Source organism: Papio anubis, chromosome 16 (genome assembly GCF_008728515.1).
Source record: "Papio anubis isolate 15944 chromosome 16, Panubis1.0, whole genome shotgun sequence".
Classification (NCBI taxonomy): domain Eukaryota; kingdom Metazoa; phylum Chordata; class Mammalia; order Primates; family Cercopithecidae; genus Papio; species Papio anubis.
In genome coordinates this window covers 58,453,679-58,480,078 of record NC_044991.1, presented here as the reverse complement: position 1 = coordinate 58,480,078, position 26,400 = coordinate 58,453,679, and the positions used below count along the sequence as shown (strand labels likewise).

At 37.5% G+C, this 26,400-nt stretch overlaps 1 protein-coding gene across 1 annotated transcript; it reads left to right on the top strand.

The window, feature by feature from the left end:
- Positions 1-15,165: 15,165 nt before the first annotated feature.
- DEFB116 (defensin beta 116) lies at positions 15,166-24,072 on the top strand. The gene is made up of 2 exons (XM_003904911.5): positions 15,166-15,657; positions 20,659-24,072. Exons 1-2 carry the CDS (start codon positions 15,591-15,593, stop codon positions 20,898-20,900), a joined length of 309 nt encoding a protein of 102 aa, XP_003904960.1. The 5' UTR covers positions 15,166-15,590; the 3' UTR covers positions 20,901-24,072.
- Positions 24,073-26,400: the final 2,328 nt, after the last annotated feature.

The following is a 26,400-nucleotide window of genomic DNA, read 5'->3' as shown; positions in this document are numbered from 1 at the left end:
ATCAAGCTAATTAACATATACATTACCTCACTTGGTTGTTATTTTTTTCTTTCTTTTTTTTGTGGTGAGAACACTTAACCATCTACTACCAAATATCAAGTATATAGTACTAACTGTAATCACTATACTGCATATTATCTTCAGAACTTACTCACTTTGCATAATTGAAACTTGGTACTCTGTGACAAATATCTCCCCATTTTCCCCATCCCCCACACTGGCAACCGCCATTGTACGCTCTGCCTCTGTGAGGCTGACAACACTATTTGTTGAAGAAAATACCCATTATCCAAGGGTATGTTTTTGGCATCCTTGTTGAAGATTAGGTGACTGATTGTGTAAATTTGTTTCTAGAATTTCTATTGTGTTCCATTGGTGTGTCTGTTTTTATGTGAGTACCACGCTGTTTCATTTACTGTAGATTTGTAATATATTTTGAAATCAGGAAGTGTGATGGATTTGTTCTTTTTGGGGTCTTTTGTAGTTCCACATGAATTTTAGTGTTTTTTTGTTTGTTTGTTTCTGTGAAAAACGGCATTGGAATTTTGATAAGGATTGCATTGAATCTCTAGATCACTTTGGGTAGTATGGACATTTTAACAATATTAATTCTTCCCATCCATGAGCATGAGGTCTTTTCATTTACCTGTACCTTCTTTAATTTCCTTTGTCAATGTTTTATAATTTTCACTGTACAAGTCTTTTTCCTCTTTGATTAGGCTTATTATTAAGTATTTTATTATTTCTGTTGCCATTGTAAATATCATTGTTGTCTTAATTTCCTTTTCAGATTGTGCATAGAAATCCCACTGATTTTTGTATGTTGATTTTTATCTTGCAATTTTACTGACTTATTTTCTTAGTTCTAACAAGGTTTTCTTGTTAAGTCTTTATGGCTTACTACATATATAAACATGTCATCTGCAAACAGAGGTAAATTTACTTCTTCATTTTAAATCTGGATGCCTTTTATTTCTTTATCTTGTCTAATTGCTCTGACTAGGACTTCTAATACAGTATTGGGTAGAAATGGCAAGAGTGGGTCTCCTAGTCTTGTACCAGATCTTAGAGAAAAAAACTTTCAGTTTCTCCTCATTGATTATGTTAGTTTTTCAATTCATTGATTATGAATAATATAGGACTCTCTCAAGTGTGTTGGAGTTCTGGTCTGTTTTTAGGATTCTGGTCTTGTGTAGGGTGGCCAGCAACTGAAGCCTGGTTTCAGGCAGCTTGATGAAGTTATCCTCATGTTCATTTCATGTTAGCATCTCTTTGTGGCTTTCTTCCAAGGGCTTTTTCAGTGTTGAGGTCTTTTCATTGTTGAGATTCAGTATGGGCTTTATTGTGTTAAGTTCCTTCTATACCTATTTTTTTTTTAAAGAGATGGTTGATATGATTTCAATCTTCTTAAATTTCTGAAGACTTGTTTTGTGACCTAGCATGTGATTTATTCTAGAGAATGTTCCAGGTGTACTTGAGAAGAATGTGTAGTTCTCTGCTATTGAATAGAAAGTTCTATGTCTGTTAGGTCCATTTAGTGTATAATATTGTTCAAGTCAGCTCTTTATTAATTTTTCTGTCTGTATATTCCATCCATTTTTGAAAGCGGAGTATTGAAGTCTCCTACTATTATTGTATTGTTGTCAGTTTATCCCTTCAGATCTGTCTACATTTGGTTTATATAATTATGTGCTTTGATGTTAGGTAGGTTTATAAGTGTTATATCATTCTGTTGAATTAACTCTTTTATCATTATAAATGACTTTCTTTGTCCCTAGAGACCCTTTTATCATTATAATGACTTTCTTTGTCTCTAGAGATAGTTTTGACTTTAAGTCTATTTTGTCTGATATAAGTATAGCCACCCTTGCTTTCCTTTGGTTACGTTTTACATGGATTTTTTTTTCCCCCATCACTTCACTTTCAGTCTATGTGTGCCCATAAATCTGAAGTGAGTCTCTTGTAGACAGCATATCATTGGCCTTTTTTTTTTTTTTTTAAACCCATTCATGTACTCTCCCTTTTTGATTGGGAAGTTCAATTCATTTACTTTAAAGTAATTATTAATAAGTGAGGGCTTTAGATATTTTGTTACTCGTTTTCTGAAAGGACAAATTATTTTCTCTTACTAGGAGAGAAAGCCCACTTTTGTTATGGATGCTGGCCAGTATCTCACTTTCCCATTCTAATGTCTAGATGGAATACGTATTAAATGTTGTATCTTTGTTATGTTGACTTCAGATAAATTGCCTCTGTCTATATTTTACTGACCAAAACCCTACCATGCTTCAGAAGCTAATACAGTCAGAGTTCAGACTTGCTGCAAAAATTATTTTGCATCCTTCATAAACCAGCCACCTGCTTCTCCTGGGACCCTGCAGCCACAGAGTTTCATATCCTGACCTTTGTCAACTTTTGGAACCTGCTTCATGGAACTCAAATAATATAGGACCCTCTCAAGTGTGCTGGAGTTCTAGTCTTTTTTTAAGATTCTGGTCTTGTGTAGGGTGGCCAGCAACTGAAGCCGGGTTTCAGGTAGGTTGATGAAGTTATCCCCATGTCCATTTCATGTTAGCATCTCTTTGTGGCTTTCTGCCAAGGTGGATTTAAGAGGTTGCTGCTTTTGCAGTCATGGGAAGGTGGAAGACTTGGGAATGTGTCAGTCAAGGCTGGCACTAATATGTTTGTCACTTAATATGCTATTGCCTGTTGTCTGTCAGCTTCAAATCCAACCATCTATGTTCTACTTTGCAATGCTAAGGCTAGCACTCTACAAACAGGGGTTCTCCTTTGCAGAATGTTTCCTTAAGCTCTGCCAACAGGGGGTGCCAGAAGCACATTTCAAAGTTGGAGGGGGAAGAACTCTTTCCTATTTACCTGCTAAGGGCTTCCTATTTATTTCCTGTTGCCAACAGCATCACTCATTCTTGCTTCTTCACTCCAATGCTGGGAGGGCATTCCTCTAGCACAGCTGAATCCAATTTGCAATTTTCCAACACAGAGAGCCAGCCTCATGATGCCTCATAGAGATACTAGTTCTAGCTGAGCAGAGCTCCTTCCTCAGAGATCTGAAATTTAGCTCTGCAGGTCTCTTCCTCCAAGCTTCTAATTTATTTTTAATGGTTCCAACCTTTTTTCTTGTTATTCCCGCTCTGGAATTGGTAGCTGATTCCTGCAGTTGCTACCTCTGTGATAACCAAGTGTCCTCTTTTTATATTTTTAATTCTTAAATGCCTACGTAACACATCTTTATATTAAAGTTAATATTAAATTTATTAATATGAACACTAATATTACACTTAAATGTTAAATAATCTCTGTTAAGATAACTGATAAAACTCTGACTCATACAGTATACATTTAGATGAAGGGTTAGGGGCAAGAGATTGAGTCCCAGTTGAGGAGGGGAAGGGATCTCTGAGAGATTATGTTGGACACCAGGGGTGAATTTTGTTGGACAGTGGGAAGGGAGCATGCAATTAGGGAGATATTTGGAGGATGGTTCAGGATAAATACTAGGTAAGGAGTTGTATTGGGGGAATTAGGATTGGTATGAGGTGGTCTGGAGAGGGGGTGAAATTTTAGGCCAAATGAATCTGAATATAGGGATTAGGCAGGGTGATGGGCTGAACTGGGGCTAGTGGTAGTAAAGTTAGGTTGTGGTTGACTTGGGGTTAAACATGGATAGACCTTGGGTAGAGTAGGGTTGGAGTTTGGAGTTAAGATTGAAACAGGGTATAGGCTCAATTTGAACAAAAATGTGAGTGATCATAACTTGGGATTGGTCTGTAGTTGTGTGGAACTTGAGTCTGTGTTAGGCTTAAGTGGAGCCATGTAATCAGGTAGGTCTGGGTCTATTAAAATTTATTCTGTTGCCTCCTCCAAATGAAAATATCCAGAGGCCTTTCTCCATAATTTCCCAAATTCCTTGGGTGAGAACTTCATAGGCACTGAATGGTTCAAATGCTAGAATTTGGAAGTTGGGTAGAGGAAGAAAAAGGGCTGGTATGTTCAGAGAAGGCACCTCTTGAAGCTGAGCATTTACACAAGAATACCCTGACTGTAGTTTCTGCCATCCCTCCACTATTTCAAAGGCAACACAATCATCTTTCTGTCCTTCTCGTCTCCCTCATCCAGACTCTCTTTTTTCTTCTGCTGCTCCTCAACTCTCTCTACATGTAGAAACTAATCACTGCCAGTGGTTTTCTTTTCATTTTAAAACATATCCCACCAACCTGTAGACTGTTTTGTGAAGAAACAAAGATGGGGAAACTGAACCTCAGAAAGGAAAGTGACCTGACCAAGGCATTCAGTGGGTCACACACAATGGTGAAATTCAAAAGAATCTTCTTTTGACTATCAGACTGAGCAATGAGGAAATATTAGAAGTGAAAATAAATTGATGTTGGTGATACAAAGTACGGTGGTTCAGGCAGTATGGAACTCAAAAAACCGTGGTAATAAGGAACTTAAAAAAGGTGCTGACGTTTGCTTTGACTGATGCAGCCGTGTGTCTCTGTCTGGATGGAAAGAGTGAGAGAGAGAGACTACCTTCCTGCAACTCTGTGTCAACATTTTGCCCATTGCTCTGGTGGATACTGAGAGAGTTTTGAGTATTTCATAGTAGTCTTCCTACTCAGGGCAATTGGGAGAGGGCAATCCCTTCAGATCGGGGTGGAATTAGATTAGGTTTGAGTTTCATCCTGAGGAGGGCTCCCTGCGGCATTTACTTCTCCCTATTTTTGCGAGGCCTGCTGAGAAGGCATGCCAGGCAGCAGGGAGGAGTCCCCTGTCTGTTTGGATGTGGGATGGGACATACAGGGGCACTGTGATTCAAATGCAGCAAGGACTGTACAAGTTTCTGGTACTTTTCTGGGATCTACCAGGAGGCCAGCAGATGTAGCTACTGTTTTGGGTGTCTGTGGGAGGCCATATACTAGCCTGACACAAAGTCATTCCTTCTTTCCAAAACTTCAGAGAAGAAAAACAAATATTGTTTTTTTGGTGCCATCCTGATCCAAAGAAAATAGAAGAAATAATTTTTAGTTTATTCAAATACTTATAAACAAGGGATGACTTTGAGCATTGTTTATATATTGGAATTATTTTTAGTTTATTTAGGTACTGAAGAATTGATTATGCCTAGCCCTTTGTAGAAGGATAAGCATGAAATGAGTGCTAATAAATAAATGTATTATCAAGGGAGAGCATCACTGTGGAGGAATTTCACTAAAATGCTGAAAACTTATGGTGACAGCTGTGGAGGAATTCACTTACTCCATTTCTTTTATGAAGATGGTTGCACTTGAAACTTTATATGTGTATATAACCTGAGTTTTCATATGTGCACTGTATTGAAAGTTATATTGAAAACGTTGGTAAGTTTGAGTATGTAAAAATGTAAGAATTTCTCTCCGTCAAAAGATACCCTAAAGAAAGTAAAAAGGTAAGCTACAAACTGTAAGGAACATAAGTGTTCTTTGACAGGCAAAGAGATAAATAAATTGTGGTATATTCAAAGAATGAGCTACACATCAGGAAAAAGAAGTAAAATTCAGCTACACACAACATAGTTGAATTTTAATAATAATATATTATGGATTGTAAAAGACAAATCTTAGATGACTATGTATACCAAAGAAGACTTTGGTACCTCTGTTAAAAATAAAACTATTTTTTCCCACCCTTCCCAAAATAAACAATAACAATTACCATTATGCTATTTTGAAATGCAAATAAATATGTCAAATTCTTGGAGAGTGGATAAGGAAAGGCAGATGTGTGGGATTTTAGAGGAATACAGAAGTATTTAAATGTAAGTTATTGATGTTATTCTAGCTCTTGTATTTGTGAAGGACTCATTATTTTTAAAATAAATAAATGAATAAAAACATAAAACAAATAAACATAAAAGAGGGCTATAAATATGCCAAAGATTTTGAAGGACCAAGGATAATGGTATGCACCTCTGGTATACTAGAAAAGAAAAACAAAACAAAACAAAAAATCCCCCACAAAAGCCTATAGAGCAATGGATATAACAGCCGCAACTGGCATTATCTAGAAAGAAGTCAGCCTTCTCCAGGTAAGTTTCCCCATGTGGAGAGATGGTGTGGTACAACGGATGTAGTTGAGGGTTTGGGATATGAATGTTGGCTTTATTACTTACTATTTAGAGAGACTTTGCTGAAAATTTCTAAGCACAAAACCAGAAAACAGCTATGAAGGATTAACTACTTAAATTTAGTTGCTTCTCTATGGGAAAATGTACCATACGCAAATTAAAAGATAAGTCCAACCCTGGGAAAATATTTAATTACTTCTTTAGTTCAGAGAGGAGTTCTATGGTGGGGCATAAGATAATCTTATGGGCAGTCAAGTACTTCCTTGAAGGAGATTAAAAAGTGACACTGTCTAATTTATAAGGGGATAAGGAAACCTAAGTTTGAAGAAAACTCAAGTTGCACATAACCTTGAGGTTCAGACATACTTAGACTTGTTTGGAAAAAGCAAAAGAGAGGATACTGGTCAAATAGCAACCAAATTTCAAGAATGAGCAGAAAGAATCCTCTTTCCCTAGTAGCCATGCTGAGCAACAAAGCTTAACATTGGGCTTAAGCATTTGCCTTGAACTCCGTGGCAGAGTGAGTACTTTTCTGCTGAAAACATCTCTAAAATGGATATTTTTCATATTTTCTTAAATGACTTCATAAGCTTGCAAAAACTAAATAATATGGAACCAAGAAATTGAATTGAGAAGGGAATCCTCTTAAGAAAAGAAACACTGAAACAGTTTCACCTTGAACATGAATAGCAAGGGACATCCAGATATTAAATGACTTCTGATGTGATGCAGTAGAAAGAACACAGCTTCAGCTCTGATACATGTTTGCCAAGATTATTAGCTTACATCAATAAAGCCATTAGAACTAACTTCCTACCTACATGATACATTGGTGAACAAGCAAAAGGAAACTAGAAAATCAGAAGGTGGATCAGTGGCTCAATGTCTTCAACAAATCAGTGTGACAAAATGGGGACTGTGCTAGATTAAAAGAGATTGAAGGGATATAAAAAAAATCACATACAGTCATTTAAGCATACCAGCTTCACAGAACATTTCTGGCACAATTGGGGAAATTTGAATATAGTCTGGGTGTTAAATATGAAAAAATGCATTAAAATTGAAAAATGAAGATTATAAATGAAACAAAGCAGATTATGAAACAATGTGTAGTGAAATTTCATTTTAATAAAACCTATGCATACAAAAAGATCTAGTAATATACAATAAGATGTTAACTGTGCCAATCTCTAGGTAATAGTGATATAGTGTTTTTATTGTTTCATTTTTTGCTTACCTGTATTTTAATATACAATTAAATATACCCCTTTTGATATAATATTAGTTTAAAAATGAGTTAAGCATTAAATTTTAGATGCTAGAAAAAGAGCATCTAGAGGATGTCTGGAGAAACCAAGAGAAATGACATAGTAAGTTCAGGCATTTCATTGAATTTAATCCAATGGACTAGAACAACAACAAATACCCTGGAATATAAATAACAGAACTGGAATATTAATTCTTGCTAAATATAATAAACAGATTTTGTATAATCTTATGAAAAAAATGGAAATAATTAAAAACAGTTAAAAAGCTGGAAATAACTATAGACACAACAGAGATTAAGAATAATAAAACTCTATTACGAGGAAATAAACATATTCATTTGAAAAATACTTCAAGGAAATACAATCCATCAAAACTAGCACTGGAAGAAGTACAAACCTGAGAAGATCAACCAAGCATAAAGACACTGAAATGGTACTGACAGGCCTCCCCCTCCCAGTAAGCCTCAGACTCATAAAGTATTAACATTGAGTTCTACTTTGCTTTGCTTAAAATAGTTTATGTTCTTTTGTCTTGGAATAATTGTTATTAATACCCCCTTTATTCTTAAATGTGTCCTAGTTACATAAATTATAGAAGAATTGTATAATACGCTTAGATCTAGCAAACTTTGAAGGAACAGTTAATTCTTATTTGCACAAATTGTTCCAGAAAATAGAGGAAATGTAAAATCTACATAAATGATCTTAGGAGGTCAGTGTTATCTTGACTTCAAAGGTGGGTAAAAACAATAAGAAAGAGAAACAATAGGCTGTAGCTCCTCTGCATATATATGCCAGAATCCCAAATAGAATAGTGAATAATGGAACCTAATAACTGTGTTAAAAATATACTTCCTGTATAATCAATTAGGATCTATCTGGAAACTATGAGGATGAATAACATCAGAAACTCTAGGCCGGGCGCGGTGGCTCAAGCCTGTAATCCCAGCACTTTGGGAGGCCGAGACGGGTGGATCACAAGGTCAGGAGATCGAGACCATCCTGGCTAACCCGGTGAAACCCCGTCTTTACTAAAAAATACAAAAAACTAGCCGGGCGAGGTGGCGGGCGCCTGTAATCCCAGCTACTTGGGAGGCTGAGGCAGGAGAATGGCGTAAACCCAGGAGGCGGAGCTTGCAGTGAGCTGAGATCCGGCCACTGCACTCCAGCCTGGGCGACAGAGCGAGACTCCGTCTCAAAAAAAAAAAAAAAAAAAAAAAAAAAACAAACATCAGAAACTCTAACAGTGTAAATCTTTACCTTAATAGACAAAAGGAGAAGAATTATACGATTCTTAAATGATACACAGAAAATATTTTATAAATTTCAAAAATAAAGTATAGTAGAATATTTAGCTAATTAGGAAGAAACGAGAACTATCAAACATGCTAAAGATTAAATGCCAAAATTTTGTGGCAAATGTTAGATTTATTCAAGGAACTGTAGATATAGTCCCTTTAAAATTGGAAAAAAAAACCCCAAGGACTCTCATTAATAATGCAAATATTTATTACAACAGTGGAGGGAAAGTCTGCCCTTGCTTTTAGGAAAAAATAAGAAATAAGTTCAAGGACTGAAAAGGAGGAGCTAGTTCCACAGATTGTAGAAATCGATAAACAAATTCAAAGATTTATAGAAATGGGCAAAGAATAGCCAATATAATTGTGAAAAACAAAGAGAATTTACATTACTGGATATTAAGAGTTATTATAAAGCCATAGTAATTAGTAAAATGTACTGCTGATGCAAGTATAAAGAAACTAAGCAACAAAATAGAAAGTCTAGAAAGAGATCTCGTCATATATGATTCCATGAGAAAAGTAGAACAATAGAGTAATGGCAGAAGGATGGTATTTTTAATAAATGGTTATCAGCTGGTCTTTCCTTCACATCTAAAATCAGTTCCATGTAGATAATAATAATAATAAAACAATAAAGTTTCTGGAACAAACATAGGAGAATATGTTTATGACCTGGGGGTAAGTAAAGATTTCTTAACCAAGACACAGAATGTACCAACTATAAAGAAAGAGATTGATAAATTAGACTTTATTAAAATTAGGAACATCTGTTGAACAAAAGATGCCATTAAGAGGCAGAAAAGTAAAGCCACAAAATTGTGGCAGCTATTTCCAAAACCTATAGCCAACAAAGATCTTGTGTCTTGAATACATAAAGAATTTTTACAATTCATTAAGAAAAACTCAGACACGCACTCCAAGAACAAAGAAGCCAAAGTGTTGAATAGAACATCCGAATGACCTGTAAATAAATGAAAAAGCTCTTAATTCCACTGGTCATTAAGGAAATACAAATTAAAACCACAATGAGTTACCATTATACACAGAGATTAGCTAAACGTAATGAAGATTAACAATATCAAGTATCAGTGGGGGTGTATTAAAATGATACACCACTTTGGGAAGCTATTTGACAGCAGATCAAAAAGCTGATCACATGCATATCTATGACCTCTCAATTTCCCCAATAGAAAGGCCTACATATGTGCATAAAAAGCTATGGACAAGAATGTTCATAGTAGCATTATTTATAATGGCCCCAAACTGGAAAGAACCCAGTGCTTGTCATCAGTAGTATGGATAAGTTAGTTATGGTAATGGAACACTATGCCATAATAAAAATGAGTGAACAATTGCTATCTCCACACGACATGGACAAATCTCAAAACATAATGAGTCAAACTTTCTGGAGACTGTAACTTTAATAGTAGAGTTACAGTCCATTCAGTCACTGATGCTTTTCTCACAATCAAAGCACGTATCCAGGTGTGTCGCTCCTTCCTGTGATAGTGATGTGAGTTATCAGCAACACCTGGTAGTGTCCTCCTCAGCACTATGGTAATCTAGCCTGCCACTGGATAAGTTCAGTGTAGATTTGTCTCGTAGTCTCTATTAGCAACACACCATTTCAGGGGGATTCTTCCATCACTTGGCCACACGATGGCGTAATGAGCCTAGGGAAATAAGAAAACTGTGTTTTCCATTATATAAAGTAACAGGCTGAAGCTAAACACATAGCGCTTCCAAACATTAACTCAAAAGGAGAAATATCATGTTTGCTAAAGGGGAGTTAACCTTAATTTTCATAGAACAAATACTAAGGCTCCGAGTCATTGTAAGTCAGTGGCTTTATTTAATTTAGCCAAATGATTTTTTTTTTTCTTTTCTTTTCTTTTTTTTTTTTTGAGACGGAGTCTCCCTCTGTTGGCCAGGCTGGAGTGCAGTCGTGTGATCTTGGCTCACTGCAACCACCTCTGACTCCTGGGTTCAAGCGATTCTCCTGCCTCAGCCTCCCAAGTAGCTGGGATTACAGGCGCTCTCCACTATGCCCAGCTAATTTTTGTATTTTTTGTAGAGACAGGGTTCCACCATGTTGGCCAGGCTGGTCTCAAACTCCTGGTCTCAAGTGATCTGTCCACCTCGGCCTCCCAAAGTGCTGGGATTACAGGTGTAAGCCACTGCACCTGGCATAGTTTAGCCAAATAATTCCTTAGAGTAAGTTTCATTTGTTCCGTTTGTCCAGAAAACTGGGGATGATAGGAAGCATAAATTATTGGTATTTGTAGGTTTTTACTGAGCCCCTGATTTGCCACAGGAAAAGTGATTTCCCGTGTCAGATTCTCCATGTTCAGGAATTCCAAAGACTGGGATGTCATAATTTAGTAAGGCCTTGATCACCATTTGAGCACTTGCTTGAGCCAAAGCAAATACTTCTGGCCACCCAGGCATCATACTAAAGAGTATTTCTTAGCTTGTGATGACCGAAGCTCTATAATATTCATTTGTCACCGGGTCCTAGGAACTTTGGCCTGAGTGGGCTTCCTTGGCTTGCCTTAGGTATTCCCTGTAAAGGAATTTGCTGACACACAGAACATGCTCATATTATTTACCGAATTATTTGACCTTATTACAGGAGTGGTAAGATTCCAAGATTTTCAGTATATTCCTTTTGTTTAAGGGATATTGCTGGTTGGATGGCATGAAAAACCAGTTCAGGAATATCTCATTGGGTAATTCCCATATTTTCTATGGTGTTCTTTTTAGCTCTCCTTGATGTCTAATTTTCTAATCTGGGGGGAGTTTCATATTTCTGAAACCATGAATAGGACTCCCCATAGATGTGATGGGACTTCAGTTTCCCCAGTCCAAATCTTAGTAGCTATTTTCATGTAAATTTATTTAGATGTTTCATCTTGTCTATGAGTTCTACAACGAACATAAATCTGTTGGGGAAATTGCAATGACTCTAATAAATCAGTCAATTTCTGTGTGATATTTTAGTTCTCATTAATGTTAGAAAGCCTCTGTTCTTCCAAATTTGGTCTGTAATATGACATGTCCCAAACACATATTTGCTATCAGTATAGATATTGACTATATCTATATAAAGATATGGCTAATTTAAAAGTTTGTGTAATAGGTGAGTACTACTGCTTGCCTGCTTTTATGTTTGTGAGAACATCAACCTCTATCACCTCATGAAGACAGATTGCCATCAGTGAGGTGGTGACCTGAAAGTACGCCATCGACATTGTGCATCCATGGAGTGAACTTGAAAAAGTGTGTCCCTCGTGGATGAAGCTAGAAACCATCATTCTGAGCAACCTATCGCAAGGACAGAAAACCAAACACCGCATGTTCTCACTCACAGGTGGGAACTGAACAATGAGAACACTTGGACACAGGGTGGGGAACATCACACACCAGGGCCTGTCTTGGGGTGAGGGGAGCGGGGAGGGATAGCATTAGGACAAACACCTAATGTAAATGATGAGTTAGTGGGTGCAGCATACCAACATGGCACATGTATACATATGTAACAAACCTGCATGTTGTGCAAATGTACCCTAGAACTTAAAGTTTAATTAAAAAAAATAAAAACAAAAAGTGTGTCCCTCAGGCACTCAACAAGATCCAGAAATTTTCCATGAAGAGATGGGGTCTCCAAATGTGTGGATTGATATCAGGTTCAACAAAGCTGTTTGGGCTGAAGGAATAAGGAATGTCACATACCATGTCCATGTACAGTTGTCTAGAAAATGTAATGAGGATGAAGATTCACCGAACAAGCTCTATACTTTGGTTACCTACGTACCTGTTACCATTTTCAAAAATCTACGGAAAGTCAATGTGGATAAGAACTGTTGATCATCAAATACACCAAATAAAGTTATAAAACAACCTTCTGAAAAAAATTCAAGGTCAAGTAGAAAATGCTGATGTAGATGCTGCAGCAAGTTATTCAGGAGATCTAGCTAAGATTATTGATGAGGGTGTCTACACTAAGCAACAGATTTTCAATGTAGACAAAATGACCTTCTATTGTAAGAAGATGCCATCTAGCACTTTCATAGCTAGAGAAGAGAAGTCAATGCCTGGCTTAAAAGCTTTGAACAACAGGCTGACTCTCTTGTTAGGGGCTTATGCAACTGGTGACTTAAAGTTGAAACTAATGTTCATTTACCATTTCAAAGATCCTAGGGTCCTTAAGAACTATGCTAAACCTATAGCCTGTGTTCCAAAAATGGAACAATGAAGTCTGGATGACAGCACATCTGTTTACAGCATGGTTTACTGAATATTTTAAGCCCACTGTTGAGACTTACTGCTGAGAAAAAGATTTCTTTCAAAATGTCACTGATCAATGGCAATGTACCTAGTACCCAACACCTCTGATGAAGATGTAAAAGGAGATTAATGTTGGCTTTATGCTGGCCAACACAACATGCATTTACAGCCCGTGGATGAAGGAATAATTTTGACTTTCAGGTCTTATTATTTAAGAAATGCATTTCATACCGCTATGGCTGCCATAAATACTGATTTCTCCAGACCAATTAGTCAAGACTCATTATAATCAAGCTATCAAAAATCAGGAAGAAAAAAGGATTCTGAAAAAAGCAAGAGAAAAGAAGCATATCACATACAAGAAAGACTCAATACAGCTGTCAGTGAATTTCTCCACTGAAGCGTTACAGGTCAGGAGAGTGAGATAATATATTCAAAATGCTGAAGGAAACAAGCTTCCAAATAAAAATATTTTACTGAGCAAGGCTCTGCTTCTGAAATGAAGAAAAGATAAAGGCTTTCACAGACAAACAAAATCTGAGAGAGTTCATTTCTACCAGGCCAGTCTAACAAAGAATGCTAAAGGAAAACTTTCAAGCTGAAAGAAAAGGATGTTAATAACTAAAATGAAAACATGTTCAAGTATAAAACTCACTGGTAGAAGTAAGTACACAAATTCAGAATACTCTAATACTGTAAAGATGATGATAAGTCACTAACATATTGAGTATAAAACAAAAGACAAACCTATTAAAAAATAATAAGTTACAATAACCTGATAGGGAATATACACAATATAAAAAGTAAATTGTGACATCAGAAACATAAATTATCAGGAGAGAGAGAATAAAAATGTAGAATCATATTTTACAACCAAAGTTAAGTGATTATCAGCTTTAAACAGCCAGTTATAACAATGTATGTTTTGTGTAACACTTATAGTAATCACAAAGGAAAAACTAACAGTAGATACACAAAGGATAAGAAGAAAGGAATCAAAGCATTCTAATGTAGAAAATAATCTAATCACAAAGGAAGATTACAAAAGAGGAAGAAAGGAACAAAGGATGTATAAAATAACCAGAAAGGAATGAACAAAACGGCAAAAGCAAGTCCTTGCCTATCAATAATTACTTTGAATGTAAATGGGTTCAGTTTGTCAACTGAAAGACATAGAGTGGCTAAATTGATTTTTTAAAATGACTCGACTATATTTTGCCTACAAGAGACTCATTTCACTTTTAAGGAAACACATAGGCTGAAAGTTAAGGGATGGAAAGAGAAGTTCCATGGAAAAAGAAACCAGAAAAGAGCAGGAACAGCTTTTCCTACCACACAAAAAAATAGATTTTAAGTAAAAAATCACAAAGTGAGACAAAGAAGGTCATTGTATAATACTAAAGGGATCAATTAATTGAGAGATCAGCATGTCCATCACCTCAAATATTTATTATGTATTTGTGATGAGGTCATTTAAAAATCTTTCTTTTTTTTTTTTTTTTTTTTTTGAGACGGAGTCTCGCTCTGTCGCCCAGGCTGGAGTGCAGTGGCCGGATCTCAGCTCACTGCAAGCTCCGCCTCCCGGGTTCACGCCATTCTCCCGCCTCAGCCTCCCGAGTAGCTGGGACCACAGGCGCCCGCCACCGCGCCCGGCTAGTTTTTTGTATTTTTTAGTAGAGACGGGGTTTCACCGTGTTAGCCAGCATGGTCTCGATCTCCTGACCTCGTGATCCGCCCATCTCGGCCTCCCAAAGTGCTGGGATTACAGGCTTGAGCCACCGCGCCCGGCCTTAAAAATCTTTCTTTTAGCTCTTTACATTATTATTAACTATAGATACTGGAGTACTATTCAGTCTTTAAAAAACAGAAAATTCTGCTATTTGCAATAATATGAATGAACCTAGAAGACATTATGTGAAGTGAAATAAAGCAGGCGCAGACAAGCAAATATTGTATGATCTCACTTAGATATGGAATCTAAAAAAGTTGAACTTATAGATGTAGAGATTAATATGGTTGTTACAAGAGCCTCGAGGGAGGGTGGATGGGGAAAGGGGAGACATTGGTTCTTGGGTACAAACTTTCAGTTAGATATGAGGAATAAGTTCTGGTGTTCTATGGGGATAGCATGGTGACTATAGTTAAAAATAATTATTTATTTTTTTACAATTTAAGTTCTGGGGTACATGTGCAGAACATGCAGGTTTGTTACATAGGTACACATGTGCGTCACATAGGTATACACGTGCTTATTTCTTATCCAATTGTTTATAAGTCTTTCAAGTTTGCTTGCTTGCTTGGTTGATTCATTAATTCAAATTTGTTTCGCACAAAATGCCAACTGGCTCTAATTTGTCTTTGTTTCTTAATGGGAAGGAAGACCCACCCAGGCATGAGCACTGCTGGCAAGTCTCCCACACTTACATAGAGTATCAAGCTCAGATAAGTGATACATGTTGTCCTTCTGCCTGACCTCGGTTATCTCCCATCCCTTTTAGTTCACTGCACACAACCCTGATCCATTTCCAAAACTAATAAAGGCGGGCTACTGCTCTGCTACAATGATCTCTGTTCGGTCACCTGCAACACAGCCTTTCATTCTGTTGGAACATGTCAGTCATGAAGCCCTGTTTAATGACCATTGCCATCCTTATGATCCTGGCTCAAAAGACTCCAGGTAACTCAGGCCTCTCTCAAAGGTTCTGGGGTCTTGTGTGTGGTACTGGTATCTTGGTGACCTCTGCAGTGACTCCTACTCACATATGGTGGGCAACACCTAAAGCCTTTTCTGGTCTCAGATGGGTCACAGATGTTACTCCCAAGGTTAATTCCATGTAAAGATCTCCCCTGGTTCTGCTTTGCCAAGACAAATTTAAGAGGTTGTTGTTCTTGACATAGTGGACAGTCTAAGCATGGAACATTTTAGGTAGTGCTGTCATTGGGGTGGGGGCTTAATTCATGAGTTAGGTGAGAGACTGTGTGCAAGTTGAGGAGCCGTAGGAGGGGTATAGCAGTTTGGAGTTGGATAGGGAGTTGAGGTGGGGAGGTTGTAAGACCTTAGATATAGGGTAATATCCAAAAAGTGAGTGGGGATGAGCATGGGGTGAATAATTGTATTTATAGGTTGGGCTGAACAGATGTTTTGGTGTAGTGTAGAGAGGAGATGGTATTTTTTCTTGAAGGGAGCTGGGGGTAGAGTTGGTGCAAGTGGGAGATGGGGTATAGAGAGATTTGTAGTTGGGCTGTGTTTTAGATTGATGCTGTGAATTGGGGTTGGGTGGCTTGGATAGTGTTATGTTTGTATGTTTTGCAACTGGGCTTTGGGTGGTTATTAGAAGAGATACGGCTTGAGTTGTGGTTAGTGTTTGCCTAAAGTGGGTATCTTATTCAGTTGTGGGTATGTGAGGTTTATCTGGGCAGGGATTGCTTTAGCCTGGGTTTGGGGGTGATTAAGCTTGAGTAAGACAGTTGGATTCATCACAGCACGGCTATGGCTATTGAAATAAGGGGAATATTGACTCTTTCTCAGATATATGGTTTGCAAATATTTTCTCCCATTCTGTAGGTTGTGTCTTCATTTTGTAGACTGTTTCCTTTGCTGTTTAGAAACTTTTTAGATTGCTGCAATCCACTTGTTTATTTTTGCTTTTGTTGCCTGTGCTTTTGGTGTCATATTCAGAAAATCCTTCCCAAGGCCAATGTCAAGAAGTTTTTCTCTATGTTTTCTTCTAAGAGTTTTATGGTCTTAGATTTAAATCTTTAATCCATTTTGAATTTGTTTCTGTGTATGGTGTAAGACAAATATCCAATTTTATTATTTTGCATGTAGGTATCTAGTTTTCCCAATACATTTATTGAAGACACTATACTCTCATGAATATGTTCTAGAAATCTACTGTGCAACACAGTTCCTATAGTTAACAGTACTGTGATGGACATTTCAAAAATTACTAAGGGAGTGGATTTCAGTTAAGTGTTCTAAAATAAGATTTGATATATAAAAAATAATAATTAAATAAGATGGTGGGAGAAAACTTTTAGGGGTGGATAGGTTTATGGCATAGATTGTGATGATGGTTTTGTGGGTGTAATGTATGCTTATCTCCAAACTCATCAAAATGTATAAATTAAATATGTATAGCTTTTTGTGTGCCAATCATACTTCAACAAAGCGGTTTAAATAAAGAAAAGGGGAGAATAAACATTGGATGAAAAATGTCCAGTATTATTTTCAAATTCTGAAGAAAGTTTTTTAAGTGTGATTTTCAAGGGCACTGAAGAACAACGGATGTGACTGTGGATGGCTAGGATAGAGGAAATCAGGAGACTGGAATGTTCGGAAGTGTCTCCTGTCAAATCTTGGCATATACAGAGAGATATGGCAGCAGTTTCAGTTCTTCTATAGAAAACCAAGATTGTTCTTCCTTTCTTGACAGTGAGTTCAGATTCATCTGATTTAGAGGTTTCTCCTACTCTTCCCCTTTTTTCTCCCTCTGTTTTTCTTCTTCCTTTCCTCCTTTCTTTTCCCGTATTCCTTCTATTTCACATTCTCCTCCTTATTTCTCAGCTTCTTTTATCCCCTTGTTCTAGAGACACTTGTTCTCATGCTCAGTAAAGCTCAGTTCTCATTTCTAATGGTGGTAGAAACCACAGGTGGGTTTGCAAGAAGCAACAACAACAAAAACAAAGACAGCACTCTATGCTTCAAGAGTTGTACATAGTGTAGCTTCCTTAGTAATTATTGAGTAATTTTACTTGGCAGAATTTAGGAGCAGGAACAGTTCTGGACAACCTCTTCTATTAGGGCAATCCAAACAAATTTTTCTTTTCATCCTCCCAAATGTGTGCATATGAAATTAAACTGTTTGAAAGCCAAGATCTTGTCTTTTAAATCTACACATTTCTGATGTTGAGCTGAGTGTGTTGAATAGAGTAGGCTTTAGCAAATTCTTATTGAATGAATGAATATGTAATGAATCATGGCTAATAAACGTATATGAGTAGGAAGAACCTTAGAAATTAGATGGGAGAGGATCATGTTTGGTTGCACAGCAGGCAGAGAAATAATATATCACATTGATTCTGGCTCGGAATGGAATTTTTAAAAAGGTCCAGAGCATATCTTTTGTTTTTTGACTTAAGATATTTTAACTTGCTTTTGAAACACTTCCAGTGGGGAAACATGAGCTGGGCAATGTCTATAGCTGAATGTGAGAAGGCCAGGCAGAATTGTGGCTTTCGCTGCGAACAGGAGCCCATTAGTATTTTCCGGGGAACTCTTGCAAAGCACCCTTGCTCTGGCATCTCCTTAGATATACTGAATCAGAAATTCTAGAGACTTGGTATGAATATACTTAAAAATTTCCCAGGTTATTATGAAGTATGACATCTTATTAACTTCCTTTTTCACAAACACAGTGGAGACTTTCTGATTTGGTGCGAACTCTCCCATTCTCATTTTCTGACATAGAGAGACTAGGTCCAGAGAGTTAAAATATAGCATTGTGCAGAGGGCCAGAGACTATGCCGACATGCAAAAGTTGGTCCTCTGTGACTTCAGTTGGAAGATGGAGAGATTATTAAAGTTTACATTAATTTGATGTGGGTGTCAAAATTTGTGACGATGCAGGGCGATCTAAGGTTAGAAAAGTAGGAGTAGGAAACTGTAACTATCTATGACAAAAATCTTTATTTTTATTTAAAAAATTTATTTGTTGAGTCACTGTAGGCAGAATCCTCTTGGGCTGGCCTTGACCCACTTTCCATGTGGAGAGAATGAGGAAAAGGCAGTTTGCCCATTGCTTATTCTTGGTATCTATGTTTCTATCCATCCCTCCAGTGACTGCAGACAGGAGCTCTTGGGTCTCCAACTGCCCTCCAGTGTGTTTGGTAGAAAGGAAAAGTCCTAGAGGTCAGGTGTTAGCCAGAACAGTGTGGATGTCACTTGGGGGAGGCCCTCTGCAGATCTTCTTCTCCCATAAGTATAATGGTGCTGAGAGAGAGAGAGCATGCAGGTCCCATGATAAGGGTGAAGATTAAGGTGGGAAACACAGTGATGTCATCGTGCTGGAGCATGGATGAATCAGCATCATTTTCAACCTCCTTCCTCTGGTTGACCAGCAGGCTGGTTGGTGTTGGAGCAGTTGAGATCCCTCTCTGGATTCCTAGGGCAGTTTATACACACACCAGTACCCAAATGTTATGGGATATCTGCCATGGAGGCATTTCCCTCTTCTTTATTTCTCTTCCCATTCTCCAACTTCACCTAAAATTGGGCATTTTACTTTCTCTAATCTAAAAATTAGCAAAGTATTCATTTTTTTCCCTGCAAGAAATATTATACTTGCTTTGTCCCATTTTTATTAATGTTAATAGTGAATAAATTTGATTAATTGGAGACCTCTATCTACTTAGCACTGAGTCCATGGCCTGACACGGAGTGAGTGTTCATAAATGGGTGTGGAATGAGGGCGCAGGGGGATGGTTGAAAAGGTCCTTGAATGTGTGTAGACATGATGAAGGATGATGCCATCTTCTCCTGGAAACCCTATCACAGAGAGGCAATGTGACACAGAAAAGAGCATGGGCTTGATGTCATGTAGACCAGAAATTGAACACTGGTTTGATCAAGTATAAGCTGTGAGAATGCAGACAAAACAAAGCATCTCTTTGAGCCTCAGTGTCTTCATCAAAGAGTGAAGATAACAGCAGGTTTTTATGAGGTTCAGTGAGCTATCATTTGTAAAATGCCTGTACGTGGCTGATGCTGGACCATACCACAGTACATGGTAGCGATTGTTAATATTTCTTTCTAATTGCTCCTTTGTCTGTAGAACATTAAATAGGTAAGTAATACTATTGATGACTAATATTTATATAATGCTGATTAAGTGTCAGGAACTTTGTCACTGGGGTATTTTCAGGCAAAGAGCTTAAGTTCACTCATGTACACACCTGGATTAGCAATATGTGGAAAGTGCATGGTGGAGGTTTGTACAGTGAGCACACATGCTCAATTTATGTGAGAATGTGGATCTGTGAATAAAGTGGGTTGTATACATGGGTCTGTGTATATGCTAGTATGCTGCCCGTGTATGCACAGTACCTGTTTCTGTAAGGCCAATGTACAAAGAGAGACAAGTGTAGTACTTGTTTGTGCCTATGTTTCAGAGGATAAAGGCATGCATGCACACTGGCTTAAATATTTGTGTGCTATCTCAGAGTAGATCCTGGCTGCCTCTGATTAGCTGTGTGTGAGGGGCACAGATCTCTGCAGGCACTTGGGGACATATGTGCTCGCAGTGGCATTCTTTGAAACTTCATACTCTCAGGAGAAGACTTTCATATCAACAACACCATCTAATACTCAATTACTTGTTATGTGCCAGATGCTTTTCTGAAAATACTATATACACTAACCTAGTCATTACTAAAACCTTAGGAACTTGGCTCTATTATTTTGCTCATTGTGAAGATGATGCAACGGAGGACTGGAGAGCTGAAGTAACTTGCTTGAAGAGGGAGAGATGGTAAATGGCAGAGCCCAGATTTGAATTTAGGTAGTTTTGATTCCAGATCTTGTACCCTTAATATTCTTAGGGCGTGTTCCTTTAAATCATGCTTTGTCAACCTATTGTCACTGCTGCATGGAAACTAAACATGGCTATGTCTTTCCCAGGTGGCCTGTTCAGATCCCACAATGGCAAGAGCCGAGAGCCTTGGAATCCATGTGAGCTTTACCAAGGCATATGCAGAAACACCTGCAGAGAATATGAAATCCAATACTTAACCTGCCCAAATGATCAAAAGTGCTGCCTGAAACTTTCTGTGAAAATAACCAGTTCTAAGAATGTGAAGGAGAATTACGACTCTAACTCCAACTTGTCAGTTGCAAACAGTTCAAGCTACTCTCACATTTGAATATCACCAACGTCACCTCCTCTGTAGTAACTTCTCCTCCATTCTGGAATGCTTTCCCTATAAAAAATGCATTCCTTCTTGTGTGTGTGTCTTTCGTCTGTGGGTAGTCATCATTGGTCTGGAGAGAGTAAGCTGAGAGTTGGGAAGCTATGGAGTATAGGAATGGGCACTGGCTAATAAAGCCAGTAAGATAGTGGCGTCACTCAATACAGGTATGCTGAGAAAGGAGAAGGTCACATTTCTGTTCTGTTTTGACACCATTCTGGTGGCTGCAGAGGGAAGATGACAACTGTATTGAGTCTGGATGCTCCTGTGAACATGTGGAGGGATCAAGTCCTCCAAGTAAACCTTGTAGGCTGAGGATAGAGACAATTGAGCTGCGTTTGATATCCAGAGAACTAACCTGGTATGTTTGCCATAATGATGAGTCCCCAGGAAGAACCAGAACAAGACAGAGGGATGAAAGTGAGTATAGAGATTTGTTGGACAAACTAGGGTAAAATTTTCTAAGTGGAAAGTGGAATAAACAGCCTTGTCACTAGGCATTCTTCCTGCTTTGAGGCTGAAGGACCATTTCTGGATGTGGGACAGAGGTTAGTGGTTATGGTGCTGGAAAGGGATTTTGCACAGAGGCCGGACACTGTGCTTGATGTCCATTCATTCCTGAGAATTGAGGAATATTGTCCCCCAAGTTCAAACTTAGTTCACAACTAGTACTTGAAATGCTAAGACATTTTCATTGTGTTATATATACTCCTCTTCTATGGCCAGTGTCTCATTTCTCCCTCTGTTTGGATCCAGACTTCTAGAGCTAGTGTTCCCAACTAAGTTCTCCAAGTTCTAGAGTCCCAATTTTACCTCAACTAAGAGAAATCTGTTTTTTGTGCCATCACTCCACTGAAATGGCCTTGCATTTGGTTGCCAGTGCCTTTCTTGTTGAAAATGTAAGCATTCTTTACATTTTACCATCTGCTTTGCCTTTAGCTAGTGTTTTACAACATTTCTCAATCCTTTGAAACCCCCCCTTTTTTTTGCCTTGGCTTCTGGTCTCTGGGTGTTCTTTCTTAGTCATTTTTGGAGTTTCTTCTTCTGCCATCTGCCCTGTAATATTTCTTTGACATTTTCACTACTTTCTCTCTCTATTATTTTTTCATATATACTTTGCTGGCATTTGCTCATTGTTTCTTAGATCAATGACAATCCCAGCCCAAACCAATGGATCCAAGGCTGTGCACTAAATGACCAGTTTATATGTGTGACTTTTAATTTGCATGAAGCTTAAAAGCCCGGTGTGAAACTTTAATGTTCATATAGTAAAGATTTTCATTGACATTTAGAGATGTTTGTTAGCAGAGGGTGGGGTTTTGACAGAAGCCAGGTTTCAAGAAGGAATGCATAAGTTTGCTGGCCCAAGTAGCATGACAAGGAAACAAATTTTACAGGAGGCTGAGGCATGAGAATCACTTGAACTTGGGAGGCGGAGGTTACAGTGAGCTGAGATGGTGCCACTGCACTCCAACCTGGGTGATGGAGTGAGACTCTGTCTCAAAAAACAAAAAAAGAAAAGAAAAAAATTTTTTTAATTTGGAAGAAAGTATTGGCGTTGGGTTCAGTAGCATAGTTGAGATATAATGTTTCTAGACTTTCTCCTTTGGCAGTATTTGGAGAAGAAAAGTTGTGAATTTCAGGTTTAAGGTGCAGATTGCCATTTCCCTGGCTCCACGTGTATTTGAGAAAGAAACACGAATATGAAGTCAGCAGGATTTGTCTCGTTCTCTGACTTACATATTGAATTACATGTTTGTTCTATTCTCTTGGATTACTCAGCCCATTTCAGGCTCAAAATGTCCCAAAAAGTAACTCCAAATCTGTTTACCCAGCTTTTCTGTCATCATCCTATCCTCGGTAATTCACACCCACAACTTGTCTTGTTGCTTAATTCACAAACTAGGGAATCATTCTTGTTTCTCTAATCTATCTCAGGTCACCACATCCAAATCATTAAAATGTGTTTTTAGTTTCAATTCTCAAATTGATCTCAGTTTACTGATGAAATCAACATTTGCATAATTAAAAGTAGAAGATTCACTATACTTAAATTGAAAAAATTCAACTAATTAAGAAATACTTACAGTTTTATTCCCTCAAAGGTACATTTTTATTCTTTTAGGGATCTTCATGTTGTTCTTCTCAACAAGTAATTGTGATTTTCTTTGTTTAAAAATGTATATTTGTCCATATTTATTTTGATTGTTACTAGTGCTCCCATCAAATATCATCTTTGAAGTTTGCTATTTTATAAGGTCCACCTTCTCCCCAGCATAGCATCAGTTTCTCTTATTTATTCTCCTCAAGTTTCACTTTCAGCAGTGCTCATCAAGACAAATTTTAGGGATTTTGGGGGTGTGTTAAGTTATAAAATAAAGCTTGTAATTTTATTAGGCAATGAGTGGAGTGGTTCCCAGTCCCTGGCTGATGGATGTTCTCTTTTCTTTCTGAAAAGCAGTTCTAATAAATGGCACACTTGTTTAAAACTTTTGAGTCTGGTCATTCTTGTGAAACAATTTGGCATTGTTTGTAAGATCCTAGGAAGAATGGAGGTGGAATATAGGATGTGGGCTGAATTCGCACATGGCTGTACTTTCAGATTTTTTTCCATATCTACTGCCCAAAGACACCATTGCTCCACACTTGAGCTCAGAAATGCTTTGTATTTTCCGGTAGAGACTGTCGGATGAGTCTGACTATATTTTTTGCCTGTCTGTTAACCCTTACCATGTGTACCTGAGAAAAATCAGATTACTCTTTTAGGTTAGACCCCACAGAGTGGGGTCCTCAGCTGAATGGCCAAGAAGAAATTCCATCTCTGTTTAGCTTATATTAAACTACTGTGGTATCACTCGATATAATTTGGAATTGGTGACCAGAAATTACCCCCAAACTAGTGGTTTGTTTTCCTGCTTTTTCCTGAGGGCAGGATGTCCCAAAATATCTAAGAGAAAAGTCTGGGAATTTCCCATTTTGGCCAGAAAGCAGTCATGGTATTTGTGGAAAGAAGAGGCTTACAAAAGAAATCAAAATTCTAACTTTTCTCATTCACAGAAAGACCTATAAGAGACTAAAAAGCATCATCAATGAAACTCAAAGGCAAAAAAAAAAAAAAAAAAAAAAAGTAACTCTCAGAAGCCCTTTCAGATACATGTAAAAAACCCACTGGGAAAAAGACAAAAAAATTTAGAGAAACAGTTGTATTTATTTTCAAACTTAAAAATCAACCAAATACCAGAGTTTCTATGTGCCTCTAGATTTTCTACAGAGATTCCTGAAACTCTATTAAATTGCCTGCATATAAGATTAAGCCCTCAAAGCATTTACACTAAAATTTCTTATGTTTGGAAGAATATACCCTAGAAAAAAATGATAAATAGAAACTATTCCATTTAGATTAAATACACTAAAGACCTTTCACCAGATTTACTCTATTTTATGGAAATTAACTTTCCTGCTGTCCAAACATAATAGATAAAAATAGAGAACTGTTTCCTCAGAGTATGTTTTAAATTAGCAAGGTCAAGGGGGTACAGAAATTTATTGTCTTTTAATTAATTAATTAATTTATTTATTTATTTTTGAGACAGAGTCTCGCTCTGTCGCCCAGGCTGGAGCGCAGCGGCCGGATCTCAGCTCACTGCAAGCTCCGCCTCCCGGGTTTACGCCATTCTCCTGCCTCAGTCTCCGGAGTAGCTGGGACTACAGGCGCCCGCCACCTTGCCCGGCTAGTTTTTTGTATTTTTTTTAGTAGAGACGGGGTTTCACCGTTTTAGCCAGGAGATCTCGATCTCCTGACCTCGTGATCCTCCCGTCTCGGCCTCCCAAAGTGCTGGGATTACAGGCTTGAGCCAACGTGCCCGGCCTGTATTTTAATTTAATTTAATTAATTTATTTATTTTTATTTCCATCTTTCCTTTTATTCTTTTGTGCTGTTGCTCTTCCAGATTCCTGGATTACAGCAGTCCTCACTGATTTTACTTTTCTTTACATTGTTAAAGTCTTTATGATTGTATTTTATTTTATTTTAAAAAATTATTTATTATTTATTTTGTTTTTAAGATAAATTTTCTGGGTACACAGTAGGTGTATATATTTATGGGATACACGAGTTTGATACAGGCATGCAATGCGTAATAATCATATCATGGAGAATGGGGTATCTATCCCCTTAGGCATTAACCCTTTGTGTTATAAACAATCCAATTCATTCTTTTAGTTGTTTTAAAATGTACAATTAGGTTATTATTAACTATAGTTACTCTGTTGTGCTATCAAATAGTAGGTTTTATTAATTCTTTCTCTTTTTTTTTGTACCCATTAACCATTCCCACATACCCCTACATCCCCACTGCCTTTCCCACCCTCTGGTAACTGTCATTCTACTCTCTATGTCCAGAAATTCAATTGTTTTGAGTTTTAGATACCACAAATCAGTGAGAACATGTGATGTTTGTCTTTCTGTGCTGGCTTATTTCACTTAACATAATGACTTCCTGTTCCATCGACACTGTTGCAAATGACAGCATCTTATTCTTTTTAATGACCGAAAAGTACTCCATTGTGTATATGTACCATGTTTTCTTTATCCATTCATCTGTTGATGGATACTTAGGTTGCTTTCAAATCTTAGCTATTGTGAACAGTGCTGCAACAAACATGGTAGTGCAGATACCTCTTCAATATACTGATTTCCTTTCTTTTGGGGGTGTACCCAGCAGTGGGATTGCTGGATTCTATAATACCTCTATTTTTAGTGTTTTGAGGAACCTCCAAACTGTTCTCCACAGTGGTCATACTAATTTAAATTCCCACCAACAGTGTATGAGGGCTCCTTTTTCTCTACATCCTTGTCAGCATTCATTATTGCCTGTCTTTTAGATAAAAGCCATTTTAACTCGTGTGAGATGATATCTCATTGTAGTTTTGATTTGCATTTCTCTTATGATCAATGATGTTGAGCACCTTTTCACATGCCTGTTTGTCTTTTATATACCTTCTTTTGAGGGATGTCTATTCAAATCTCTTGTCCATCTTTGATTGGATTATTAGATTTGTTTCTATAAAGATGTTTGAGGTCCTTATATATTCTGGTTATTAATCTCTTGTTAGATGGGTAATTTGCAAATATTTTCTTCCATTCTGTGGGTTGTTTTTTAACTTTGTTGATTATTTCCTTTCCTGTGCAGAACTTTCAAACTTGATGTGACCCCATTTGTACATTTTTGCTTTAGTTGCCTTTGCCTGTGGAGTATTGCTGAAGAAATTTTTGACCAGACTGATGTTCTGAAGAGTTTTTCCAGTATTTTTTTTGTAGTCGTTTCATAGTTTGAGGTCTTAGATTTAAGTCTTTAATCTATTTCTATTTTATTTTTGTATACGATGAGAGATAGGGGTCTAGTTTCATTCTTCTGAGTATGGATATCCAGTTTCTGAGCACCATTTATTGAAA

What these genes read in the sequence shown, in the direction of transcription:
- DEFB116 (XM_003904911.5), top strand. Translation starts at nt 15,591, where the DNA reads ATGTCAGTCATGAAGCCCTGTTTAATGACCATTGCCATCCTTATGATC. An exon ending in CCTGGCTCAAAAGACTCCAG is followed by an intron (nt 15,658 to 20,658) that starts GTAACTCAGGCC and finishes TGTCTTTCCCAG; the next exon opens with GTGGCCTGTTCAGATCCCAC.